This window comes from Myotis brandtii, unplaced genomic scaffold (genome assembly GCF_000412655.1).
Source record: "Myotis brandtii unplaced genomic scaffold, ASM41265v1 scaffold1299, whole genome shotgun sequence".
NCBI classification, from domain to species: domain Eukaryota; kingdom Metazoa; phylum Chordata; class Mammalia; order Chiroptera; family Vespertilionidae; genus Myotis; species Myotis brandtii.
Window position 1 is genome coordinate 540,685 of NW_005354591.1, and position 24,202 is coordinate 564,886.

The window sequence follows — 24,202 nt, forward strand, 5'->3', positions numbered from 1 at the left end:
TGCTCTGTGTGTGACAGGGGGCGGTGCCCCAACTCCCCTATCGGCCCTGCTCTGTGAGTGACAGGGGGGAGCTCCTCAACCCCCTGATCGGCCCTGCTCTGTGCGTGATAGGGGGAAGTGCCCCAACCCCCTGATCGGCCCTGCTCTGTGCATGACAGGGGGTGGCGCCGCAACCTCCCTATCGACCCTGCCTTGAGTGTGACAGGGGGCGGTGCCCCAACCCCCCAATCGGCTGTACCCTGAGCGTGACTAGGGGTGGCATCGCAATCTCCCGATCCGCCCTGCTCTGTGCATGACAGGGAGCGGCGCCCCAACTCCCCAATCGGCCCTGCTCTGAGCCCGAACAGGGGCTGCACCTAGGGATTGGGCCTGCCCTCTGCCACCCGGGAGCAGGCCTAAGCCAGCAGGTCATTATCTCCTGAGTGGTCCCAGACTGCGAGAGGGCACAGGCTGGGCTGAGAGAACCCCTCTCCCCCCGAGTGCACAAATTTTTGTGCACCGGGCCTCTAGTATATTATATATATACACACAAAGAATATGTACATATAAATATTATAGAGAACTGGCTCACTCTAGCTGATTTGGCTCAGTGGATAGAAGTCAGCCTGGGAATTGAAGGGTCCTGGGTTCGATTCTGGTCAAGGGAGCACGCCAGAGTTGCAGGCTCGGTCCCCCATAGGGGGATCTCTGAAATCAATAAAAATATATTTTAAAAATATTGGCTCATCTGATTATGGAGGCTGAGAAGTCCCATGATCTGCCCTCTGCATCTGGAAACCCAGGAAAGTGAGTGGTGTAGCCCCAGCCTGAGTCCAAAGGCCTGAGACCCGGCAGTGCCAATGGTGGACGTCCCGGTCTGAGTGCAGAAGAACGTGTCCCAGCTCATGCAGAGAGTCAGGCAGTGAGAGGGAATTCTCCCTTCCTCCACCCTTTTGTTCCATTCCGGCCCTCAATGGATTGGATGGCGTCTGCTCACATTGGAGAAGATAGTCTGCTTTACTCAGGCTGCTGGTTCTGGCTGCTAATCTCATCCAGAAACACCTCCCAGACATACCCAGACAGTGTTCAGCCAAATATCTGAGCATTCCATGGACTGGTCAGGTTAACAAGTACAATTAACCATCACTTCCCCTTTTCTCCATTTACTCTTGCATCTTGTGACACATGAAATAAATTTTGAGTAACTGAGTTGCAGTCCACTTCTAAATGACCATATATTGTGTTTGTATTTAAAAATTGAAGAGTCGGTTGTGAAGGTGCTTCGTGACTTTGAAAAACATTAAGAACATTAAGCGTGGGCAGCAGATGCAGCCGACCCTTTGGTCTGGTTCGGTTGGCATTACTCCACAGCAGAGCTCTGACTGTGCAGACTGGTTCTGAGCTGCAGGGAATACATCACAACCATCTTCGTCCCTCCACCTAACAATAAGTCAGATGACAAGAATGCCACCACCCACAGCCACAGCGCTGGACATGCTGTCGTCCTTGTGAGCAGTGTGCCTGCAGGGATGCAGTGCTGGCTGCATGGCCATGCATGGTGGCCCAGCCAAGGGCGCCAACTGGAAGAACCAGCACAAGAAAATAAGTCATCTGGAGTCCCTGTCAGAAGGGAGCATAGCACGTGACTTGAGCAAGTAGAAGGAAAAGGGTTATTGAATTAAACACCCTATATTCAAGTGCTGTGTCTGCTTAGAGAGGTGGTCTCGAGCAAGCCAGTTGATGCCTGTGAGCCTAGACGTCCTCCTCTGCAACTCACCCTACTTCACAGAATTATGAACATTAAATGAGGTTATAGATGAGGGAGATGGTGTACAAATGAATGTGGATTTTATTTTAATAATAAAGGGGGAGCTTATGGAAGGGAAGGAATGGTCCCACCTGCCTTCCTTGGTGACTGGGTTGGGAGTAATAGGGCATTCACTAAAGAGCATGTTATTCAACTTGTTATAGCATCAGTTGGGGGTGGGGATTTCTCCTTTCCCTTCCAGCTGCCCCCAGGAGTAATGGCTCAGAAACAGCAGCCCAGGGAGCACTTGCCCACCTCTCTGCAAAGAATGGCATCCATAACCCCCCAAAAGACTCCACCCTCACCTCTATCCTGACATCCCACCACAGAGCAAAGGCCAGGACATACTGAGGTCACCAAGACCATGGAGAACACTTCAACCCCTCTGTTCTGTTTGCTACAATAAAAACTGCATGCCATCACCCTCAGACCCCAAAGAGTCTCAAACGGCAAGCTCAGGCGAACGAACTGCACATGAAGAGCAGAGTGGGGGCAGGGGGAATCGCAGTCTGCCCAGTGGAAAAGACAAATCAATTGAAGGCCTAGGAAATGTTCTCTCTAAGCCTTTGAAAGCAGTGGCTTAGATATATCTATATCAGCATAGAAAGAAGGAAAGGAAGATACAAAAAGTAGAGGGTCCTTTTACATTTAAGTTCCCAGTTGTAATGAACTCAACAGTTCATAAAATACTTCCTTTTTTTTAATTGAGGTGAAGTTCATATATAGATAGAAGGCACCACTCCTTATAAGGGCGCCTGTTCTAGGCAACCAAAGAGTCTCAAACTGCAAGCTCAGGCGAACGAACCGCACATGAAGAGCAGAGTGGGGGAAGGGGGAATCAAAGTCTGCCCAGTGGAAAAGACAAATCAATTGAAGGCTTAGGAAATGTTCTCTCTAAGCCTTTGAAAGCAGTGGCTTAGATATATCTATATCAGCATAGAAAGAAGGAAAGGAAGATACAAAAAGTAGAGGGTCCTTTTACATTTAAGTTCCCAGTTGTAATGAACTCAACAGTTCATAAAATACTTCCTTTTTTTTAATTGAGGTGAAGTTCATATAACACAAAATTAACCATTTTAAAGGCAACAATCCAGTGGCATTTAGTACATTTATGTTGTTGAGCAACTGCCAACTCTATCTAGTTCCACAGCATCTGGAAGTATTTCTTAGGCTAGAATTTTACATGCAGAAACTACATCTATAATAATAAAAGCAAAATATGCTAATTAGGCTGGATGTCCTTCTGGATGACCTTCCGGACGAAGCCAGGGCTTCGAGGGAAGCCTGGGTCTCAGGTGCCAGAGGCAAGCAGGTGCCAGCAGCTGGGGGAAGGAAGGTCTACTCTTGCACGAATTTCATGCATCGGGCCTCTAGTTTAAAAATATTGGAAAATTTTCTTAGTCTTTTCATCAAATTTGTACTTAACTCCCAGATTGTATGTGAGCACTCAGTTGTATTATTGCTTTCTACCTAACAAATAGGACTTATCTTCGGTGTTTAAAAATGGGCCAATTTAAATATGTTTTTACACTTGACCAGGTGGGTGGGAGAGGTGATTCTGGATTTCTACAGACCGGTGAAACACCGTATGTTTATGTCCATATGTGTTGATAGACTGTTTAAAAAATCCAATAGAAAGTTGAACGTTATTCCAGACCAATGCATTTCTCCCACACAGGGTCGCACAGGCAGATTGATCAAGGGTGTAACTAATAAACATGGACCTAAATGCAAAATCAAATATAGCCCCTCAACTCTCTACCAAATTTCTCCTACAAACTGACAAAGTTGGTTTAAGTGAAAAAATGAGCTTCTTAAACATTGAGGTCAGAAGGATGTGGAAAATCGGATTCTCTTTTGATGGTGGGAATGAATGTTCTATTGCCATTGTGAACAGAGAGGGAGGTATCTGGCTCCTAATTTCTGTGACTGCCCTGGGGTCATCCATGCGTACTCCCCATGGCTACAGAGCTAAGAAATAGGCTGATTAGGAAACCAAGACCAGATTGCATCATGCCGCCTGCACTCTTACTTCTAGCCTCTTAGACTTGGTCTTGCATTTCAACCCCTGTTCTGAGCCACTGACCATATGAGCTGGACTTTGCAAATGACTTGGACTAACTCTTTCTCTAAATCGCCTCTCCCTGGCTTGGCCAATGTAGGCATGTTTCATGTGTTACCTTAGAGCTATATTCACACAGAACCCAGAAAAGTCTTCCTGAAAAGTATGGTAGCAATCTTCTCTTTTGCTATTTCTCTTGGTGCTATTTCTCAAATAGTAAGATAAGTCTGAGGCAGGATCCTGTCTCAGACACTTGAAAAGTAACTGCTTCATGATTTATGAGCATTCCACCTACAGGAAGAATCGATAGAGAGAAGGAAAAGGAGAGAACAATCCAATAAGTAACTTTAAGCCTACAGCACATTATTACTTTTCTGGAGTTTCTTTATACATAGTAGGCGCTCAATATATATTTGTTATTTGAATTAGATGAGGATATTTTTTCTTCTCCGGCAATCTCTAAGGAACATTTGCCTTGCTATATGATCAAATAATTATAGCATTTGGTGCCAGCTGTGCAACTCAAATGAATAATTATTTTTAAATAGCCTTCGATTTTTGTAGTGATGTGCTGTGTTCCCTGTCCTGCCCCTTCAGCGCTTGCTGACCATTATTCACGTGACCTCATATTGCCCATCTGGTGCAGTGGGTCCCAGATTCTAGATTCATTTATAACCTCATTTTAAAATCCAGATTCCTAGGTTCCCTAACCACAGTGTCCTTTAGGTCTAAAAAGAGATCTGGTAACCTATATTTTAACAAGGCCCCTGGGTAATCCAGGTGCACGTAATCCACCGAGCATATTTTAGAAACTGATCCATAGACTTGACTCTGCTCTTGCCTCTGAGACCAGCCTTATTTAGAGCAGAGAGCAGATGAAGAACCAACCATCTGTAAATTGCTAGTGCAGTAATGCTACTCCTGCCCTGGGACCTGATCTTGTTTGACTAGTCACTGTTTTGTCTTCTTTCCACTTCATGTCCAGAATCCAGCCTTGGATCTCGATAGCTGAGCCCATGACCTTCCTGTAGAGGGAGAACTATCGATTACTAAGTCCCCTATTTAATGTTCTGCCTGTCCACCAGGTCCTCCAGCCATGGCCAAACTCCACCTGGATGCTTTCTGGATTCCTCCTGTGGCTACTGTTGAAAGTCTTCCTTTTCCCTACTGTGCCCATGTCGCTTTGCTGGATGCCTCATCCCAGCACTAATACCTCACTCCTTGTGACAGTCAGCCCTGGCTGAGGATGCTGACTGTCCTTATCCGGAATTAGCCAAGGGTAGTAGGGTAATCACTAGGCTGGCTACCCTTAAAAGATCATGCTCATTTACCCAAGTTTGACATAAGAGATTTTAGAAGAGGAATTGTTAAAAGTGAGAACATTGCTTTTGTTACATACAACCTTTGGTCCAAATCAAATGCAGATTAAAATAAAAATGTTTTTCCTTGGCCTTCAGGCTGATACACTGAGTTGGAGTTAGAACACCCTTATCTCAAAAGAGCCCTCTCTGAGCCCTCATTGACCGTATGAAATAACGGAGACCAAGGTGGAGTTCCTCCATTCAAGTTCCTTCCAAAAGGAGACATTGGAACCATCTTATACATACTGTTTTGTAACTTACCTTCCCACTTCACAGTATATTATAAACACCCTTCTATGTTATAAACTCTATGTTCATAGAGTTCTAGAACATAATTTGATACATCCTTTGAATAAAGATGTCATAAAATATTACAATGCCCCCCTTTGCTGGGCACTTAGGTTGTTATACCAGCTCTTTACTATTTAAAACAGGTTCAGCAGACATATTCTGTTAAATCTTTAGTACATTCTTCATTATTTTCTAAAGACAAATTTTTAGAAGACAAATTGCCAAGTCAAAATTTTATATATATATTTTTAAGGCTTTTAATACATATTGCCAGAATAACCTCCAAAGAAGTGTGGGATCAATTTTCACACCCATCAGCACCATGTGGGTATTTTCTCACACCCTCACATGAAATTGAGCATGTTTTCCTTTGCCAATTTAATAGGAAAAAAATGATATCTTGCTCATATTTTGAATTGTTTTCAGTTACCAGTGAGGTTGATAGTAGCATCACATTCAATGATTTTATACTTCTTTCATTTATAGCTGGGTACATCTGGGGCTTAAAAATCATACAACTGCCTGGCTGGCGTGGCTCAGTGGTTGAGCATCGTCCTATGAACTATGAGGTCATGGTTTGATTCCAGGTCAGGGCATATGCTCGGGTTGCGAGCTCGATCACCAGTAGAGAGCGTGCAGGAGGCGGCCAATCAATGATTCTCTCTCATCATTGATGTTTCTCTCTCTCTCTCTCCCTCTCCCTTCCTCTCTGAAATCAGTAAATTTTTAATCATACTATTAACTTTTAAAAAGCACTTATTTTGTTTGAGAGCTTACATGTTTGATATTTCAGGGTCCAGCATGTCATTTTTCTGTGTCATAAACAAACCAAAAATATCTTAAGAATAGAACAACTTTTGTTGTATTATGTAAACTTCAGAAAATATATTTGCTACAAAATTCTTTACTTTGAATGTCTAAAATGATACGCGATCTCATTTCTCAGTATGTGAAGAACTTATTATAATTACAATGTAGTTCGTCTAATTTTACCTATAAAATAATTCATGGGGGGAAAAGTATCCATTGTCATTAAACAAGGAAACTGGTGGCACAATGTTCATTGTAACCCATTTGTCATATTTATTGAGTGACTTCATGATGTGAATACTAACATGAACTTTCTTGATGATACACTAACCTGAACTTTCTTGTTGATACACAGGGACTGTTAGGGGAAAAATATGGGAACATCCGGATCCCCGGAGAAGTGGAGGCCTCAGAGTTTGAAATGATTTTGGACGCTGCCATAGAGGCGAAGCTGGAGACCAAGTTACTGGAAGAGTGGTACTGTCGCGATGAGAACTCGGTGCCAGCAGCTTATTACCTCAGACCCAAATCAGAAATGCTGAAAGGCAACAAAAACGCAGTAAGCTACCCTTACTTTAAACTGCTTATGGACTCAGGAGTGGTGGACTCACTGTTATTCTTGTTGGTCCCTAAATTTACTTTTAACAACAAAATCCAAAGCTAAGAAACCTTCTATTTTTTTTTTATCATCACGTAAAGATCGTTTATTGATGAGAGAGAGAGAGAGAGAGAGAGAGATGAGAAACATCTATCTGTTGCTTCCTATACATGCCCCAATCAGGAATCAAACCCGCAACCTAGGGATGTGACCTGACTGGGAATCAAACCTGCAACCTGTTGGTGTACTGGATGACACCCCAACCACCTGAGCCACCTGGCCAGGGCAGGAACCTTCCCATTTTTGACTCATTTTTCTTTTTAGCACCTCAGACTTTCCTTCTGGGGTCATAATATATGAGCACCTCCCCTTTAACTTTCCCTCCTCTTTAGATAACATTAAAGAGATGATTTTGTTATGACATTTGTATCAAAAATCAAGAGGGAACTACATGGAATAATAAGAAAGCCCAGCAAACACATCGTGTTTGGATTCACACACTTGTGTAAGTTGGGCAAGTTCACATACAACATGGAAATAATTTCTAACTTTTGGAGTTAGTGGGAGTATCAAGTGGGATACTATCATAGTATTGGCACACAGAAACCTTCAAATAATAATAGTTCTTTTGCTCTTCAATACCAGTGTTTCTTTGATGATTTTAAGACGTATCTCACTTTCCCATTTCCATAGATGCAGCCTTCTGCCCATGCGGAGAATGAGAAGACCTGGCAAGAGATCTCAGATGAGATCAAAAAGGTATTTAAGGCGGCTGTGAAGCTGCTACACGAACAGGGGAAAATGAAGCTCAGCCACGCTAGGAGGTACCTGTTCTCAGGTAATTTTTGTGTGTCCTCGGTGCACTAAGGAACAGATGGATAATAGACGCATTCACTGCTTCCCTTTCATGGTTCTGCAAGTTGAATTTTACTTACTACCGGGCAAAATTTAATTTACCTAAATGTCTCCATCTCTTGGAGAGACAAATGTTCTTTTGTTTTTAACTCATAGATAAGCCTTTACTTCACTTGAGGACTTCTCCAGAAAATGTACTTTTTGAAAGAAGTCAGAGCAGGCTGTATATAATACATCAGACGCAGCCAGTGTTACTCAGTTAAACTGTTCATTCATTCATTCATTCACGCGCCCACTCAGTAAGCATTCATTGAGTTTATACTGTGTACCAGGCATCAGGGATACAATCATGAATAGGAAGGCAAGGTCTCTGCTCTCCCAGAACTTATTTTTTAGTGTGTGTGGGGGGCGGGGGGGGGAGAATAAATGATAGGCAAGTAATCAAATAAATGAACAAGATCATTTCAGAAAAGATAAGTGATGTTTATAGAACAAATTAGTAATAGGCTAATAAGGCCTGATGAAGGATGAGCAGGTCCAGATTTAGATGGAGTGGGCAATAAGGAAATGATGTTTGAGCTGAATGACAGAAGGAATCGGAGCCAGCAGTGTAGCATTTATTTTGAAAATCGATAGTAAAGAATTACTGAAGAAAAAAGCAACCGTAGTTGCATTTTCAGATTGGTTTAGAGAATGATAGCAAAGCATTTGTGAAAACCTAAACAGCACTTGATACTATTCTCCCTGGATACATGGATTCCAGCTCAGAGAAATTATAAATAGTTCTGACCAAGTCATTCTCTGCAAGCTGTCAAAAATTAGGTCTTATTTTAAGTCTTCCTGAAAACACTGAAATTGGCAGGAATGAGTACTGTCTTCAGAATACACAGATGAACAAACATCCTTGTTCCTTTGGGATCTTGTTGATCCATTTTTGAGACTCTGGTTCTTCATCATTATCAAAGGAAAAACCACCCTGTTTTAAAAGCATGCTGTGTTAGAAAAAATAATGCCCACAGCAAAAGCTTTCCTATTCTTGGCAAGAAACATCAGTTTGGGGAAGGCATCCTCTCTTCAGAATCATACAGCTCAAGGGTTCAGATATTTCATCGCCAAACACTTTCTTCTAATTTTCTCCACATTAAAGACCTCTGTTCACATAGATATTTAGGAAGATAAATAATTTCATGCTATGTAGTATGAACTACTACGAGTCGTCTGTTTTCTGCTTGGGGTTCCATTGCTTAAAGATATACATGTTCAGAACAGTTTCTTACATTTATTTTACATTTCAAACTCATTTTAAGACCATATCTGCACAATGAAAATTGCTGGAGAAGAACCCACTCTTTTAAATGGATGTACAGATAACCCTTGAACAATGTATGGGTTAGGGGTGCCAATCCCCTGTATAGTCAAATATCCACACATACCCTGACACCCCCAAAATTTAAATACTAATAGCCTATTGTTGACTGGAAGTTTTACCAATAACATAAAAACTCAATTAACACATATTTTGTATATGTATTATATACTGTATTCTTACAAAAAAAGTAAGCTAGAGAAAAGAAAATATTAATAAAATCATAAGGATGAGAAAATACATTTACAGTACTGTACGTATTTATTGAAAAAATTTTACATATAACTAGATCTGCACAGCTCAAACCCATGTTGTTCAGGAGTCAACTGTAGTATCTATGTATATAAAAGCCTAAGCGACCATTATGACCGAATGACCAGAACAACTGGTCAACCAGTCGCTATGACGCACACTGACCGCCAGGGGGCAGATGCTCAATGCAGGAGCTGCCCCCTGGTGGTCAGTGTGCTCCCACAGCCAACCTCCCATGGCCAGCCAACCTCTCACAGCCCCTCCCCCTAGCCTGCCAAGTTCCTGGGGTTCCTACCCCGCTCCCGCCAGCCGGCTCTGAGGGCCCAATCAGGACTGGGTGAAATGCCCCAATTGGCCCCGATCACCAGCCAGGCCAAGAGACCCCAGCCATGTATGAATTCGTGCACTGGGCCTCTAGTATTTTATATTTTCAGAAATCTTGAAAATATGAATTCTAACTAGAACCTGGAAAGGTGTACTATTTTTAAATGTAATTTTCACAACACTTCCAGTTTTACATTTTTATATAACAGGAGAGGAAGAGAAATAAATTAGAACTCAAAATGGTTCTCTACAGTCAAAACTAAGGGGTTTTAGGGATAGCAGAGAGACTAATGTCTCATGAATGCTAGTTACCAGGCTGGGTATATCCTCCTAATGTTTCCTTTACCAGGTGTTGTGACTGGTTCAATTTTTGGACATTAAGAAAAATGCAAGGAGAGAAAACCAATACTGCATAGTAAGGAAGAGAGAAGTTTATAATATTTATAGACAAGTAAATATCAGAAATTATTCATAAAAGTCCCCTGAAATCATGACAATGCACTTTGCTTCTAAAAATAACTCTAGAATTGACTTAATCTTTGATGGCTCTTTTATTCAGGTATATTTATTAGGTCTAGACCAGCCGTGGGCAAACTACAGCCCGCGGGCCAGATCCGGCCCGTTTGAAATGAATAAAACTAAAAAAAAAAAAAGACCGTACCCTTTTATGTAATGATGTTTACTTTGAATTTATATTAGTTCACACAAACACTCCATCCATGCTTTTGTTCCGGCCCTCCGGTCCAGTTTAAGAACCCATTGTGGCCCTCGAGTCAAAAAGTTTGCCCACCCCTGGTTCTAGACCATCAACCAGGCACTCTTATGTACAGCCTGCCTTTTTCCCCTGAGCCAAGCTTAGGGGGGCTCTACTAACTTGCTTCATCTGTTGTATCTCTTTCTATGCTGTATGATTATCAACACTCCTGATTGCTAGTATTCATATTTTCAAGATTTCTGGAAATATAAAATACTAGAGGCCTGGTGCACAAATTCGTGCACAGGTGGGGTCCGGCTGGCCCGCCCTGATCGGGCCGATCAGGCCAGACCAGCTGGGGGAAGGGTCATTGGCAGGCCTGCCCCCTAGTCGAACTCCCAGTTGAGGGGACAATTTGCATATTAGCATTTTATTATATAGGATACTACAGTTGACCCTGGAATACACTCTTGTCCCTGGAGTGATACCCATGTCAGTGAGGTTACAGTTGACTTATTTCAGGAGTCAGAGGTATCAGTGCATATCCAGTTATCATTCATTATGTGTAGAGATTATGGTTTGGCCACTTGTCTCTCTTCATGATACTGAGAATGCAGCACCCAGCCAATCCAGCGTGGCCCCTAGCATTTTACACAGATGCCTGGAAAAGATGTGGGCCAAAGGCTGCTCTCTGCAGGAGCTCATAAAGTCAAGATTTCTTGAATCTTTCCTAGTCTACATTATAAGAAGTTCCTGCTCTTCTATAAAAAGAAGACTAGACTGGCCTCCTTAATCAAGTTGTCTGATGAAAACCCTTAGTAAAACATACTGACACAAATGACACAGCTCACTCAACACTGGTGGCTATAAACATATCTTCTTACTTCAGTCACAAATTTTGATCAATCACTATCATCACTGAAGAATTATTATTACAGGAATCCCACTAAAAGGCATCATTTTAAAATAACATCCCCACCTTCCTTAATAGTCACTGTATAGAATACAAGTATGTTTTAGGTTTTGCTTGACGTTGGAGTTGTGGATAGCACGTGGCCATGTTTTCCGCTTATAACCAGCCCTGTGTATTCTGAGCACCGTCCCCTCACCCCATGGTCCCATCAGACTCCAGCTCAGTACTTACCTCCTTTCCTGGCCTCTCCAAGTAGATTAGGGTCACCCTCCTCCCCACCCCCAATTGTTTTCTGTCACTGCACCATGTAATCCTCCTTCCTGGGACTGAAACAATCATAATACATTTATTAGTGGTTCTCTGTGATTCATGTCTGCTGTCCTCCACTGGACTGAGAGCTCCATAAAGGTTTATTCTCTCAGCATTGTCTATTTTCTCTCCATGGCATCCTGAGCAACCAGCAGCATGCCTGGCACATCGTAGGTGCTCAATAAGATGAATTGGATGAAGGAAAGCAAAGGGGGAGGGAGAGAAGAAAGAAGGAACTAAAGGCAGGTGGGCAGTTTAAAAAGACTGCATGCCTTAAAATCCATTTCATTCATTTTTATTTTTCTTCCCTAAAATAATGCACAAGTGATGTTTTACTTATGATGGATCTCATTTTAAATGTTCCTATGGAGCCTTGAGTGATTTATAATGTATATTTACTTGTCTGTAAGCATCTATACTAATAATAGAGGAATATGCAAATTGTCCAGGACACCATCACAGTAACGACTGAACAGCAGGCTGCATGGGGCGACAAGGCCAGTAAGGGGGTTAGTGAGGGACGAGCAAACAACTGAACAGCAGGTCGGCAGGGGGGTGAGGGACGACCAGGCAACTGAACAGCAGGCTGTGTGGAGCGACCAGGTTGGCAGGGGTGGGCATTTGGGGGCGACAAGGCTGGCAGGCAGAGGTGGTTAGGGGTTATCAGGCTGGCAGGGGGGGCAGTTGGGGGTGATCAGGCAGGCAGGCAGGTGAGCAGTTAGGAGCCAACGGTCCCAAATTGTGAGAGGGGTGTCCTGGATTGGAGAGGGTGCAGGCTGGGCTGAGGGGACCCCCCCCCCTGCATGAATTTCATGCACCGGGCCTCTAGTATGTTTTATAAGCCTTATCTTAGAAGAAATAAAGTTACATACTAAGAAATTATTCTATACCTGATCTGATGGATATAATGTGGTTAACAGTGACATGGATAATTCAGATTGATCAATAATCAGACACGTTTGTATTTTAAACATGTTTTTAATATTGATATTTACCCATAACTGGGGTACAATGCACCTCAAACAAAATGGTGAAGCTACATGTAAAGGGGAGACTGACCAGGAAGCAGTAAACTGGATCTGTCATTTGGCCTCTTCCTCATTCTTTCCTGGCCCCAATGGGTCCCTGCTCTTCACTCTTAGACCCCGGATGTCTGAGAGGAAAGCTAAGGAAGGAGTAACCTAAATATAAACTTGGTATGCTTTCTTTCCTATGCTTATGTTCAACCTCTCCTTGCTACTGGGGAGAGAATAAAAGAATTGTATTTAAAACCCATTGTTCTGGGTTCCAGGCTGTGTAGGAAACACACATAGGAAATTAAGGAATGAAGAAATTATTCTATAGAATAATCTGCCACTAGGACTGGAGAGTTAGGAGCTGTGCTGATGGTCTGTTGCTTCTTTGTTTCATGCAATAAGCTGATTTTGTTTGCTTTCAGCTATAGAGGATGAGTTTGACTTCGCCCTAGGCAAGCAAACTCCCGCATTCCTGAAGAAGTGCGTCTGCTACATTAGGAAAATTGCTAACATTGAGCGTTTTGTGAAAATCCCAGAGATGGGAAAATACATGGATATCACTGGGACAGACCCGAGGATTATCCGGGACCCAGAAGCCCAAGAGAAGCTGATAAAACTCAGGGACGAATTTATTCCTACGATTGTTGCATCATCTAATCTCAGAGTATACACATCTGTTACTCATTGTGACATGAAACTCGGCTATTCCCAGGAAATAGAAAATCACTACATAGAAGGCCTTGGTAAACAATTTTATGAGGACATGATCGATATAATTCAGGCCACAGTACAACAGAATTTTGACACGGAGACTGATACACTCTACGACGAAATCCTCCAGCATTCCTCGTTATGTAAAACATATGCCTCTTTCTATGAGTACAAGTGCGAATCTCTAACCAGAGTCCATAAATACATCCTCCCGAGCAAAACCGGGTACATCAACCCCCTTATTATATACGGTGGACCATGCACAGGGAAGACGCTCCTGCTAGCTGAAGTGGCAAAGAAGGTAAAAGCCTACTCTTTTACGTGCATATTTATAAAAAAAACTTACTTTTGGGAAACGTCAAATTGACCATATTCATTTCCATTTTCTGTGTTTACTATCTGGTTTAGAATTAATCTTTTTGGATGACACTTCAGTGTTTCCCTTTTGCTGGTCTAACGGGTGTATTGAAAGAGGAAGACTCATAGGATGCGAGTATAGGACAGCTTGATGTTTTCTCCCACTGTTCAGACTCCCACTGTGGGGCTGGCCTTCACTCGAATGAAAACGAGTGAGCATCTCAGAGCTCTCCTCACCCCTCAGCAAAGACACACCCTCCAGTTGCTTCTGGGCATGAAATCAGTCTCAGTTCCACAACTAATATTTCCAGTTGAAGATGATAATTAAAATTTCAGTCTACATTTCTCTCCCCCAGCTGAGGCTTACCATAAGCAAAGTATCTACAGTGGTAGGCAGGGACGTGGCCATCTTTTTTCTTTCTTTCTTTTTTTAAAAAAAAATATTTTTATTGATTTTCAGAGAGAGAGAGAGAGAAGGAAGAGGGAGCGAGAGAAAAACAGATTGGGCCCACGACATGGGCATATGCTCTGACCGGGAACTGAACCCACAAACCTTCGGTGCACAGGATGACGCCCAACCAACTGAGCCACACCGGCCAGGGCTCCTTCCTTTCTCCACACAGCACTTCTTCCCCTCCTTCCCTAATACCAAACCCCAACCACCTTTATGACCCCTATAGGGTTGCAGTGGAAGGAATGTAGGAAAGGTAAAGTGACCAGAAAGTTTTGGCATGACCAGGACTGCTCTGACCTGGGCTCTGCACCCTCTGGTCTTGGCAGGTGTCGAGAGCTGCTTCTGCCTCTTCTGAGGCCGCCTCGTGGCTTCCTGGAGGTCCTTCCCTCCCACACCCCTTGTCCTGGCTAAGCATCTCTCAGAGAAGTTGTTTCCTAGCTTGTCACTTCCTTGGCTCCTAGATAGTCAACAACACACTTGTAGTGTCTTTCTACCAAGATCCTCTCCATAGCCCAGCAAACGAGAGATAGAGAGAGAAAGAGAGAGAGAGAGAGAGAGAGAGAGAGAGAGAGGAGAGAGAGAATGAACTAGAATGAAAGTCAAATTAACTTCTCCAACTTTGTCTGCTGATAACCATTTAACTCTAAGCAAGTCATTTCTCCAGCCTGGACCTCGGTTTCCACTTCTGTTAAATGACACTGGAATTCCCGTGTTCCCTACAGAGAGATAATTGAGAATGATGACTTCCTGTTTATATAGTAAACTATTATAAAGCACAAATTTAGCAAAACCCTTTTAACCAGATTTTCATGATAAATAATAATAATGATGACCCGATAGCAGTGGTTCTCAACCTTCTGGCCCTTTAAATACAGTTCCTCATGTTGTGACCCAACCATAAAATTATTTTTGTTGCTACTTTATAACTGTAATGTTGCTACTGTTATGAATCATAATGTAAATATCTGATATGCAGGATGTTCTTAGGTGACCCCTGTGAAAGGTTCGTTTGACTGCCAAAGGGGTCGCGACCCACAGGTTGAGAACCGCTGCCCTATAGCATCACATTATAGTAAAATGTCTCTGAAGCATAAAAGATTATATTCAGTGTCATTTTAGCACTATTTTTTATTGCATTCTAATTAACTGGAAATGTGTTCAGCCATATATGGTATTATGTGATCCAATTAATGAAAATATCTGACTTGATATAAGCATAAATTATTATGTAAGCTACTCATTAAACACTTACTAGGTACCTACTATGCCCCAACAACCATGCCCAAAAATGGGATTCAGCATTTTAAAATGTCATGACCATACTAGATATTCAGATTTACTGTTTATGAACCACTTTGTAACTTTTAGACTACAAGCTGAACGTTGCCTTTGGGTGAAATATTACTACTCACTATTTTATTACCTTTAGATGAGTGATCCTGAGGGTCCCACCTATAGATTTTAGGGCGTGAGCTTTGTGACAGCTCTTTGACCTTCTCAGAAGGTTCTTCCGTTTCCTGGTTCTAGATGACTTTCTGCATGGCCCGGGTTCCCAGAAGTCTGACCTCTACGGAGAAGAGATGTTGCAGTATATGACCACGTGAATATGTATTACCATTCTAAACGCCACCTTTATGTTTTAGGCTTATGGCTGGCTACATGAACACGCAGGACCAGAATCAGACCCAGTAATAGTTGTGCGATTTCTAGGAAGCACGGACATGAGTACCGACCTCAGGACTCTCCTCCTGAGTGTTTGCGAACAATTAGCAGTGAACTACCGGTGTCTGGTTCAAAACTACCCTAAGAAGATTCATGACCTCCGTGACTTATTTATAAACCTTTTGAATGAGTCTTCACTGCAGAGACCTCTAGTAATAATATTCGACGCCCTCGAGCAGCTCTCAGAGAGTGACGAGGCCAGGAAGCTTTGGTGGCTCCCTGCTCACCTTCCCCGCTTCGTACGGGTCGTCCTCTCCACACTGCCCAACAAACACGGGATCCTACAGAAACTAAGGTGCCTTATCCACGAGGAAAACAATTACATCGAGTTGATTCCCCGGGACAGGAAGATGTGCAGCCAGGTCCTCAAGCACCAGCTGCTGCGAGTCAAAAGAAAGGTCACCTCGGGCCAGCAGATTTACGTGAACAACGCGTTCTCCAAGTGCACGCTGCCCATGTTCGTGAACCTGACCTTCAGGGAGGTGAGACACTGGCGGTCTCACAAAGATGTCGATGAATCCTCCCTGTGTGTCACCGTTCATGAAAGTATAGAGCAGCTCTTCTGGTCCTTGGAGAAGAAGTGTGGTCAGAAACTGGTCTCCAGGGCGCTTGGTTACATCACCATGGCCAAGATGGGCTTGAGTGAAATGGAACTGGAGGATGTGCTGGCCCTCGACAACAGTGTCATGAATGAGCTCAATGAGCACACCAGGCCCACCAATCCCCTGAGAGTACCTTACCTGTACATCGCGAGGCTCAAGGAGGGTCTCAGTGGATACTTAATAGAAAGACACGTGAAGAACGTCACACTCCTGGTCTGGGCCAATAGACACCTGCAGCTCATAGCCCAGAAGCTGTATCTGAAGGAAGACAGTCACCTGCATGAAATGCACACCATCCTGGCAGACTATTTTCTGGGGGTCTGGTCAGGGGGCAGGAGGAAAGCCTTTTGCCTCGAAGACCCCTACTTGAATGGCTGCCTGGACTTGGAGAGCAGAAGCCTGCTGGAGGAAGAAAAGCACTTCATGGAACAGGCTTCATTTGACAGACAGGCCCCAGACCAGCCCTGGGTTTTCCAGTGTAATCCACTGGAGCCCGACATCTTTTTCGTCAATCATCGGAAAATGTCCGAGCTCTTGTACCACCTGACGAGGTGTGGAAAGACCGATGACCTGCTCTACGGCATCATCATGAACTTCAGCTGGCTTTACACCATGATCAAAATTGGCCAGTTCGACAAAGTGCTTTCGGACATCGAGCTGGCTTACAACTACTCGCAAGAGAAGGAGATGAAGTTCCTGGCCAACACCCTCCGCAGCCTCAAAAGCAAGGTCATTGCATTTCCCGGCTCCCTTTCAGCAGAGCTTCAGCAAAGGCTGCTGCCTGTCCTCAGTTCCCTGCCCAAACTGAGACACCTTCTCCTGGAGTGTGACAAGGACGGGCCCAAATATTGCTCCATTGTGCCGCTACATTCATCCATGGACGTGACGTACAGCCCGGAGCGTCTTCCCTTGGCGTCCAGCCACCTGCACGTCACCGAGATCCTGCCTACTTGTAACCCCAGGACTGTCCTCACGGCTTTAGAAAGCGGTTCCATCAGCACCTGGGATGTGGAAACGCGTCAGCTTCTCAGGCAAATCACCACGGCCCAGTCCGTCATCCTGGGCATGAAACTCAGCGGGGACGAAAAGTATCTTGTGGTGGCTACGACCAATAACACCTTGTTGATTTATGACAATGTCAATTCCTGCCTCCTGTCCGAAGTGGAGATCAAAGGGACCAAGCATGGAAGTGGCTCCACCTACATCAATGGATTTACACTGTCCGTCAACCACGCCCTGGCTTGGCTGGAAGCCAGCAAAGATGTCACTGTCATCGATCTGCTCTATGGATGGCCCCTCTACCAGTTCCACTGCTGGTACGAAGTGACGTGTGTCCAGTGCTCTCTGGACGGGGTATATGCTTTCTGTGGGCAGTACCTGAACACCACCACCATCTTCCATTTAGGGAGCGGAGAGAAGTTATGCACGGTGACGTCCGAATTTTCAGGGGGCTTTGTGAAATTCCTCCTGATCTTGGACACGGCTCAAGAAATGGTCATGGTGGACAGTGAGGGGAGCCTTTCCGTCTGGAACACGGAGGACATTTCCAGCCCCCAGCTGACCGACGACTTTGACTGCCGGAGGGAAGACAGCGAGGTGGTCAGCATCGAGCTGTCGGAGGACCAAAGTGCAATTCTGATCTGTAAAGCCCTCAGCATTGAGCTCTTGGACACCGGCATGTGGAAGGTGGCCGAGAAGTTCCGGGCGAAGCACAACGAGCGCTTCATATCCGCCGTGCTGTCCAAAAACGGGGACTGCATCATTGCGACCATGGAGAACACCTCCGCCGTGTTTTTCTGGAGGCGGGACACGGGGCAGTGCATGGCGAGCCTCCAGGAGGTCTCGGGTACCATCGTGAAGCTGGTGAAGTCCAGTCACCACAACATGCTGCTCTCTTTATCGACCAGCGGTGTGCTGTCCATCTGGGACGTCGACATCATCACGGCCATGTCCAACATAGACAAGACCGGGAAGCCCATCCAGAGCCTGGTGTTGCCCGCGAGGGGGGAAATCATCTACTCCCTGGACGGCTCGGATTGTGTGCATAAGTGGAACTTCAGCAGCGGGTTCATCGAGGCAGTGTTCAAGCACGAGGGCGTGGTGGAACACTGCGTGCTGACGTCCACGGGAGATGTGATGGTGACCTCGGATGACAAAAGCAGCCAGTACGTCTGGCACACCGGCAGTGGGGAAAACCTCTTCCGAATCAACGGGCAGCGGATATCGCAGCTGCTGATTACACACAACGACCAGTTTGTGGTGTCTCTGTGCGAGGAAAACGCCTCGCGGGTCTGGAGACTGGCCACGGGCCACCGGGTCTGCAACATCCTGACCTCGCTGCAGAACGCCTTCATCACCTCGGCCAACACCTTCGTGGTGGGCATGACCCAAAGCAAAGTGCTGGCCGTCAGCCTGTGGACAGGGAGCATCACCAAGAAGTTCTGCTGCGAGGATGGCACCACCATCGTGAGCTTCAAACTCATCCCCGACTGCCCCGACATCATCGTGTTCATCACATCGGCCGAGACGGTGAACATCTGGAGCCTGACAGATGAGGTGGTCTGTCGCCGCGTGCAGCTTCCCAACAACTTCCTGAAGACCCTGGAGGATTTTGAGATTTCTCCCAACGGAAAGTTAGGCATCATCTCCCGGGGAGATGAAAATATCAACGTGTTAGATTTGCACAGCGGTAAGCTGCGGGTGGTGCACGCCTCCGGGGTCATCTGGAGGCAGAGGTTGTCTCGAGATGGTCGCTACCTGGTGTACATCTGTTTCCGCAGCGGGGAGGACGAGGATGAAAATGGTGCCATCTCCAGTCTCATTGTCATGAGACTGGCCGACGGCAAAAACATCGGTGCTTGTTCCCTCTACAAAACACCCACGTTCCTGGCCCTCTCCCAGAGGCACCTGCACATCGTGGTGGGTTTTGACGACGGGAGCATAGGGATTTACACGGTGGTGGACCGTGTGGACGCCGCCCTGAAGATTAAAATCGCCACGTCGAATAGCAGGCAGATATTCAACAATGCGACACAGACATCCAGGGCGAAGTGTAGCAGCTACTGTTTCAAGGCGTCTGTGGATTGCTTGTGGAGAGAGTCTACTGAGGTCTTTGCCAGAGACAGTCCGATCACGGTGAGTGAGCCCACGGAGCCCAACGAGGCGACGCCCTCCAAGAAACACAATTCTTGCTACGACCGGGTGTGTGCTGCCCTGGAACCCAGGGGCCACAGCTATGGCCCTGATAACTGACGGAAAGGTTTTTCCTGCTCATCAGAGACACACGAGACAGGTACCAAAGAGCGGTGGGCGGAGTATCTCCCGTGTCCCAAATGATAAACGACTCATTTCTTAACAGACAAGGAAGAGGCCCGAGTCCCAGTGTGACTGATTCACATGCTCCTGAAATGCACAGAAATGGGAAATCGGTTTGGGGTTGGTCCTTCCTGTCAGGTTTACCCAGGATTGAAGTCTTGAGACTTTCCTAGAGAATTTGTAGAAATCATATTTCAATGACTACATCACCTGGGGAGAGAAGGTGGTTTTAAAACTGTGGGGGAAGAAGCAACATAACTCACACCATGGGTCCAGCTGAGAGAGGCTGGACCATTTGGACTGGCACTGGTTTTATAGAAATCGGATGAAATCGCGGACACACAGGGCTGTTTGACTTCCAGTGATTGTGCGGCCATAAGTAAACACAGCCTTAATCTCTTCTTACATTTTACAGTCCTGACAACTGTGTAAACCCAGTCTGCAGAAGGAAGGCCTACCAGTGCAAAATCATGTATCAAAGATGTCCAGATGTACGCCCAGTTTCCCAAGAGAAAGGATGTGCAATGTGAGGCCACGAACTGGACTGGGACGAGAGCTACCTGCCACCGTCATAGGGCTACCGAACCCGCAGAGTCGGCCTTCGTGAAAATACAGTTGCGACAATTGCATGCCAAGGTTTCTGTATAACGGGACATACGGTTTTTGAAGCTATTTCCTGGGCTGCAAAAGAACACATTTACTAAGGAACCACAATCTTTTCATGTCTTTTTGCAATGCCTACGTGTGCCGGGTGCAGAGGAGATTTTCGGAAAGGGCATTACAGATTTGGTCCAAACACCTGTTCATTTCTATCATCGTACTAACAGAAGTCTGTGCCGTTCAGTGTTCAGTATGGAAGCATAAATTATTTCCTAAATCCATGCAGTAAATCTTAACAGAAGGAACGCTTTCTCGTCACGCCATCTATGAAACACTGACGACATCTGCCTTACTCTTACTCCTCCTCTTTCCTTGGAAAACCCAGATAGGTGACCAAATAGTCTGGGACAAATGGAAGATGCCTGTCTTTGTGCTATAATATCCCATAAATCTTCGGGGTGTCCAAAGGTTCTTTATTGTCCCTGTTTGTAATCGCTTTCTTACTTCTACACACTGTGTGTTTGCTTCTTTATCTGTCTCCCTTTCCGCTCCAGGACTCTTCAGAAAGACTTTTCTAATTTTCTCCATGTCACAGCAAAAGCTGTGACATGATGGATTAAATCTTTTTTTTAAAAAAACCTACGTCACCCATGTAAAAGAAAACATTACATCCCGAAAAGGGAAAGTGATTTTCTTCACGTGGCATGTCCGTGGATAACTTTCCAAAGGGTGTCAGTAGCGGTGGTTTGGTTTTGCTTGAAAGGGGCAGTTGTGACTTGAGTAGGCAGAATAACGAACAAGGAACTGACTCGCTTTCGGTCCTGCGCTGTCATGAACTCATCACATATCTGTAGACAGATCTTTCACCTCCCTGCTGTACTGTGTTTGTAAAGTGTAAAATAAAGATCATGGTAGCATCCCTGCTATAGCCCTCACAGGGAGGTAGGGGAGCAATGTACGAAAAAATATATAGTGACATCTTGATTGTTGGAAAGAGATGTCATTCAGAGAGGAACACCCAATCCATAGTGAAAGAATTTTGTCAGGATGTCCCTCCTGGTCTAGCTACCAGCCAGGGAGGTGGTACCCAGAGAAGGCCCAGTCCAGGTACAGATCACCTGGAATTTACTGTATGAGGCGATGCTTTTTTTTAGCACTTCAGAGGCAACACATCTTATTCCTGTCATTATCAGTTGGACCTCCATGCCACACATTTCTAAGAATTAAATGCCTAGATGGATTAAATGTAGTGTGTGAATGTTCTGTGTAACAGCCAATAGAGTTTAACAAGTGACTTGAATGAATTTTCCTAACTTGTTTGCAAACTGATAGCTCATATTGAATGTTTTTATGTAAACTTTGTATTGTTGGGAAGAATTACCCAATCAGAGATTTATATTTTCATAAATGTTACATTTAGTTAAATTTTGTTACAGAGTTGTTACACTAGAAAATTATTGCAGTCTTCAAATAATATACAGTCTTGTGTATGTATTGTTTGTATGAATAAAGGATAAACTATGTAAATTTGTGTGGCATTTGTTTTTCTCCCAACCTAGGCAGATGTAGTTAGAGATTGTTAGTAATAATAATTATTATTATTCGTGCTTACTACTTATATACCAGGCACTATTTTCGGAGCTACGCATGTACTAAACCATGTAATCTTCACAATAGCTTTATGTGTTAGGTACTGGTAGTATTCCAAATTTACAGATGAAGAAACCTAGAAACCCAGGTCTAGGGAGAATAGTTGAACAGGACTTCAATGCACAATCAATGTACTTTTTTCTCAAAGCACATAAAAATATAGCGTTGAGTATCTGGTAGGCACTTTCTGATAATGACCTTTAAGACCTTTTCTAACTTTCAGATTACAGACCAGGCTAGGCACTGAGGATTCCTGGAGGTTTTTGCAAACTCTCCAGATCTTCAGGTGTACCACGATAGTTTGTACACTATTCAATTCAGCAAATATTTATTGGGGCGTATATTTGGCCAAGAAGACAAAGGTTAATAAAGTAGCGTGTGCCTTCTAGGGTTTCACAGTGTTAACAGGAAAACAAAGAGGAAAACAAGTTCCATGTGTAAGTTCAAGGACAGTGTGCTTCCCGCTGGAGCTGGGGGTGGCAGTGGGAAGGACGATAACCAAGGACTTGTCCACTCATAAACTCCCTGCAGGTGAGAGACCCGGGGACTTTCCCACACGCACCTTTTCTTTTTATCACCTATTGGATCTGAGAAACACATTCGCACGCACGCACACACACACACACACACACACACACACAGAGTTTTTTTAAACAGGGCAGCAATGGAGGGCTTACGTGGTGATAACTAGGAAATAATCAGGTGAAACTTTGTATCTAGCTTCATGTGAAAATCACTCTCAGAGAAACTTAAAATCAAGATGTTAAGAAAAATATTGAATTGTCCATCAGGCTTATTGCCTCCATTTCATTTGGCTGAGACTGATTTCTATTTAAAATTTACCCCTCCTGAAAATGATTCCACTACCCATGCTAGGGAATGCCTTCTTGGATTCTAATCTAAATCCTTCGCATTGAAGGTTAAACCCTCTTCTCTTTTGGTTCTCAGAGAAAATATAGAGGAATTGACCATTAATCTATACTAATAAACGGGTAATATGCTAATTAGACTGGGTTGACCGGACATCTTCCAGTCTTCCTTCCTTCTGGACAAAGCCACAGTGGCAGGGGCCAAGGTGGAGGTGGTTAGGGGTGATCAGGCCAGCAGGGGAGAGCAGTTAGGGTGATCAGGCTGGCAGGGGGGGGCAGTTAGGGGTGATCAGGCTGGTAGGCAGAGTCATTAAGGATGATCAGGCAGGCAGGCAGGTGAGTGGTTAGGAGACAGCTGTCCTGGATTGTGAGAGGAATGTCTGACTGCCGGTTTAGGCCCAATCCCGTCAGGATCGGGCCTAAACCGGCAGTCAGACATCCCCCGAGGGGTCCCAGATTGGAGATGGTGCAGGACAGGCTGAGGGAATCCCCCTCCTGTGCACGAATTTCGTGCACCAGGCCTCTAGTCCTATATAATAAAAAGCTAATATGCTAATTAAGCCAAACAGCAGAACGACTGTCCAAACAACCTTCCAGACGAAGCTGGGGCTACAAGGGCTGGCCAAAGCTGTGAGGGGCTGCAAGGGCTGAGCCCCTTGCACAAATTTCATTGTTGGGCCTCTAGTATTTATATAAACGAATTTCATACACATGGAATTTGTTACTTAACTAAATATCTTCCTAAGCATTAAAAACAGAACAAATACTGCCTGCTTGCTATATCCAAAGCATTATTCTATGTCCTAGGGTGATTTGAAAATCAGTCACACACAACTCCTGCCCTCTGGAATCCTACAATCTAAAGGAGACACAACTAAGTCAGGTGTAAGAGAGACTATGACTCTGGCCAATATGGCTCAGTTAGTTGGGCATCACCCTGTGCGCTGCAAGATTGGCGGTTTGATTCCAGGTCAGGGCACATGCCCAGGTTATGGGTTCAATCCCTGGTAGGGGATGTATAGGAGGAAGTCAGTCCATGTTGCTCTCACATTGATGTTTCTCTCTTCCTCTCCCTTCATCTCTCTCTAAAAGTCAATTAAAGATATTTATTTTTTAAAAAGACAGACTGTGATACAAAGTTGTTAATAAAAGTGAAAACCAAGTGCAGAAAATTCACCATAGAGGAGCACTGAACTCTGGGAATCAAAAGGAATGGCCAAGAGATGATGACAGAGAGCTGAGGCTTGAACAATAAATAGGACTAAGCTGTCAGAATGTCAGAAAG

At 44.5% G+C, this 24,202-nt stretch overlaps 1 protein-coding gene across 1 annotated transcript in view; it reads left to right on the forward strand.

Moving 5' to 3' along the window:
* The window catches only part of NWD2 (NACHT and WD repeat domain containing 2), a gene marked incomplete at its 5' end in the record, with an annotated part of 139,696 nt that extends 119,696 nt beyond the window's left edge, over positions 1 to 20,000 (forward strand). Inside the window, 4 exons of the mRNA XM_005859739.2 lie at positions 6,666 to 6,869; positions 7,602 to 7,746; positions 13,060 to 13,649; positions 15,803 to 20,000. Of these exons, the coding sequence (XP_005859801.2) occupies positions 6,666 to 6,869; positions 7,602 to 7,746; positions 13,060 to 13,649; positions 15,803 to 19,735 (4,872 nt within the window). The remainder of the gene's footprint in view (positions 1 to 6,665; positions 6,870 to 7,601; positions 7,747 to 13,059; positions 13,650 to 15,802) is intronic.
* Between the last annotated feature and the right edge of the window lie 4,202 nt (positions 20,001 to 24,202).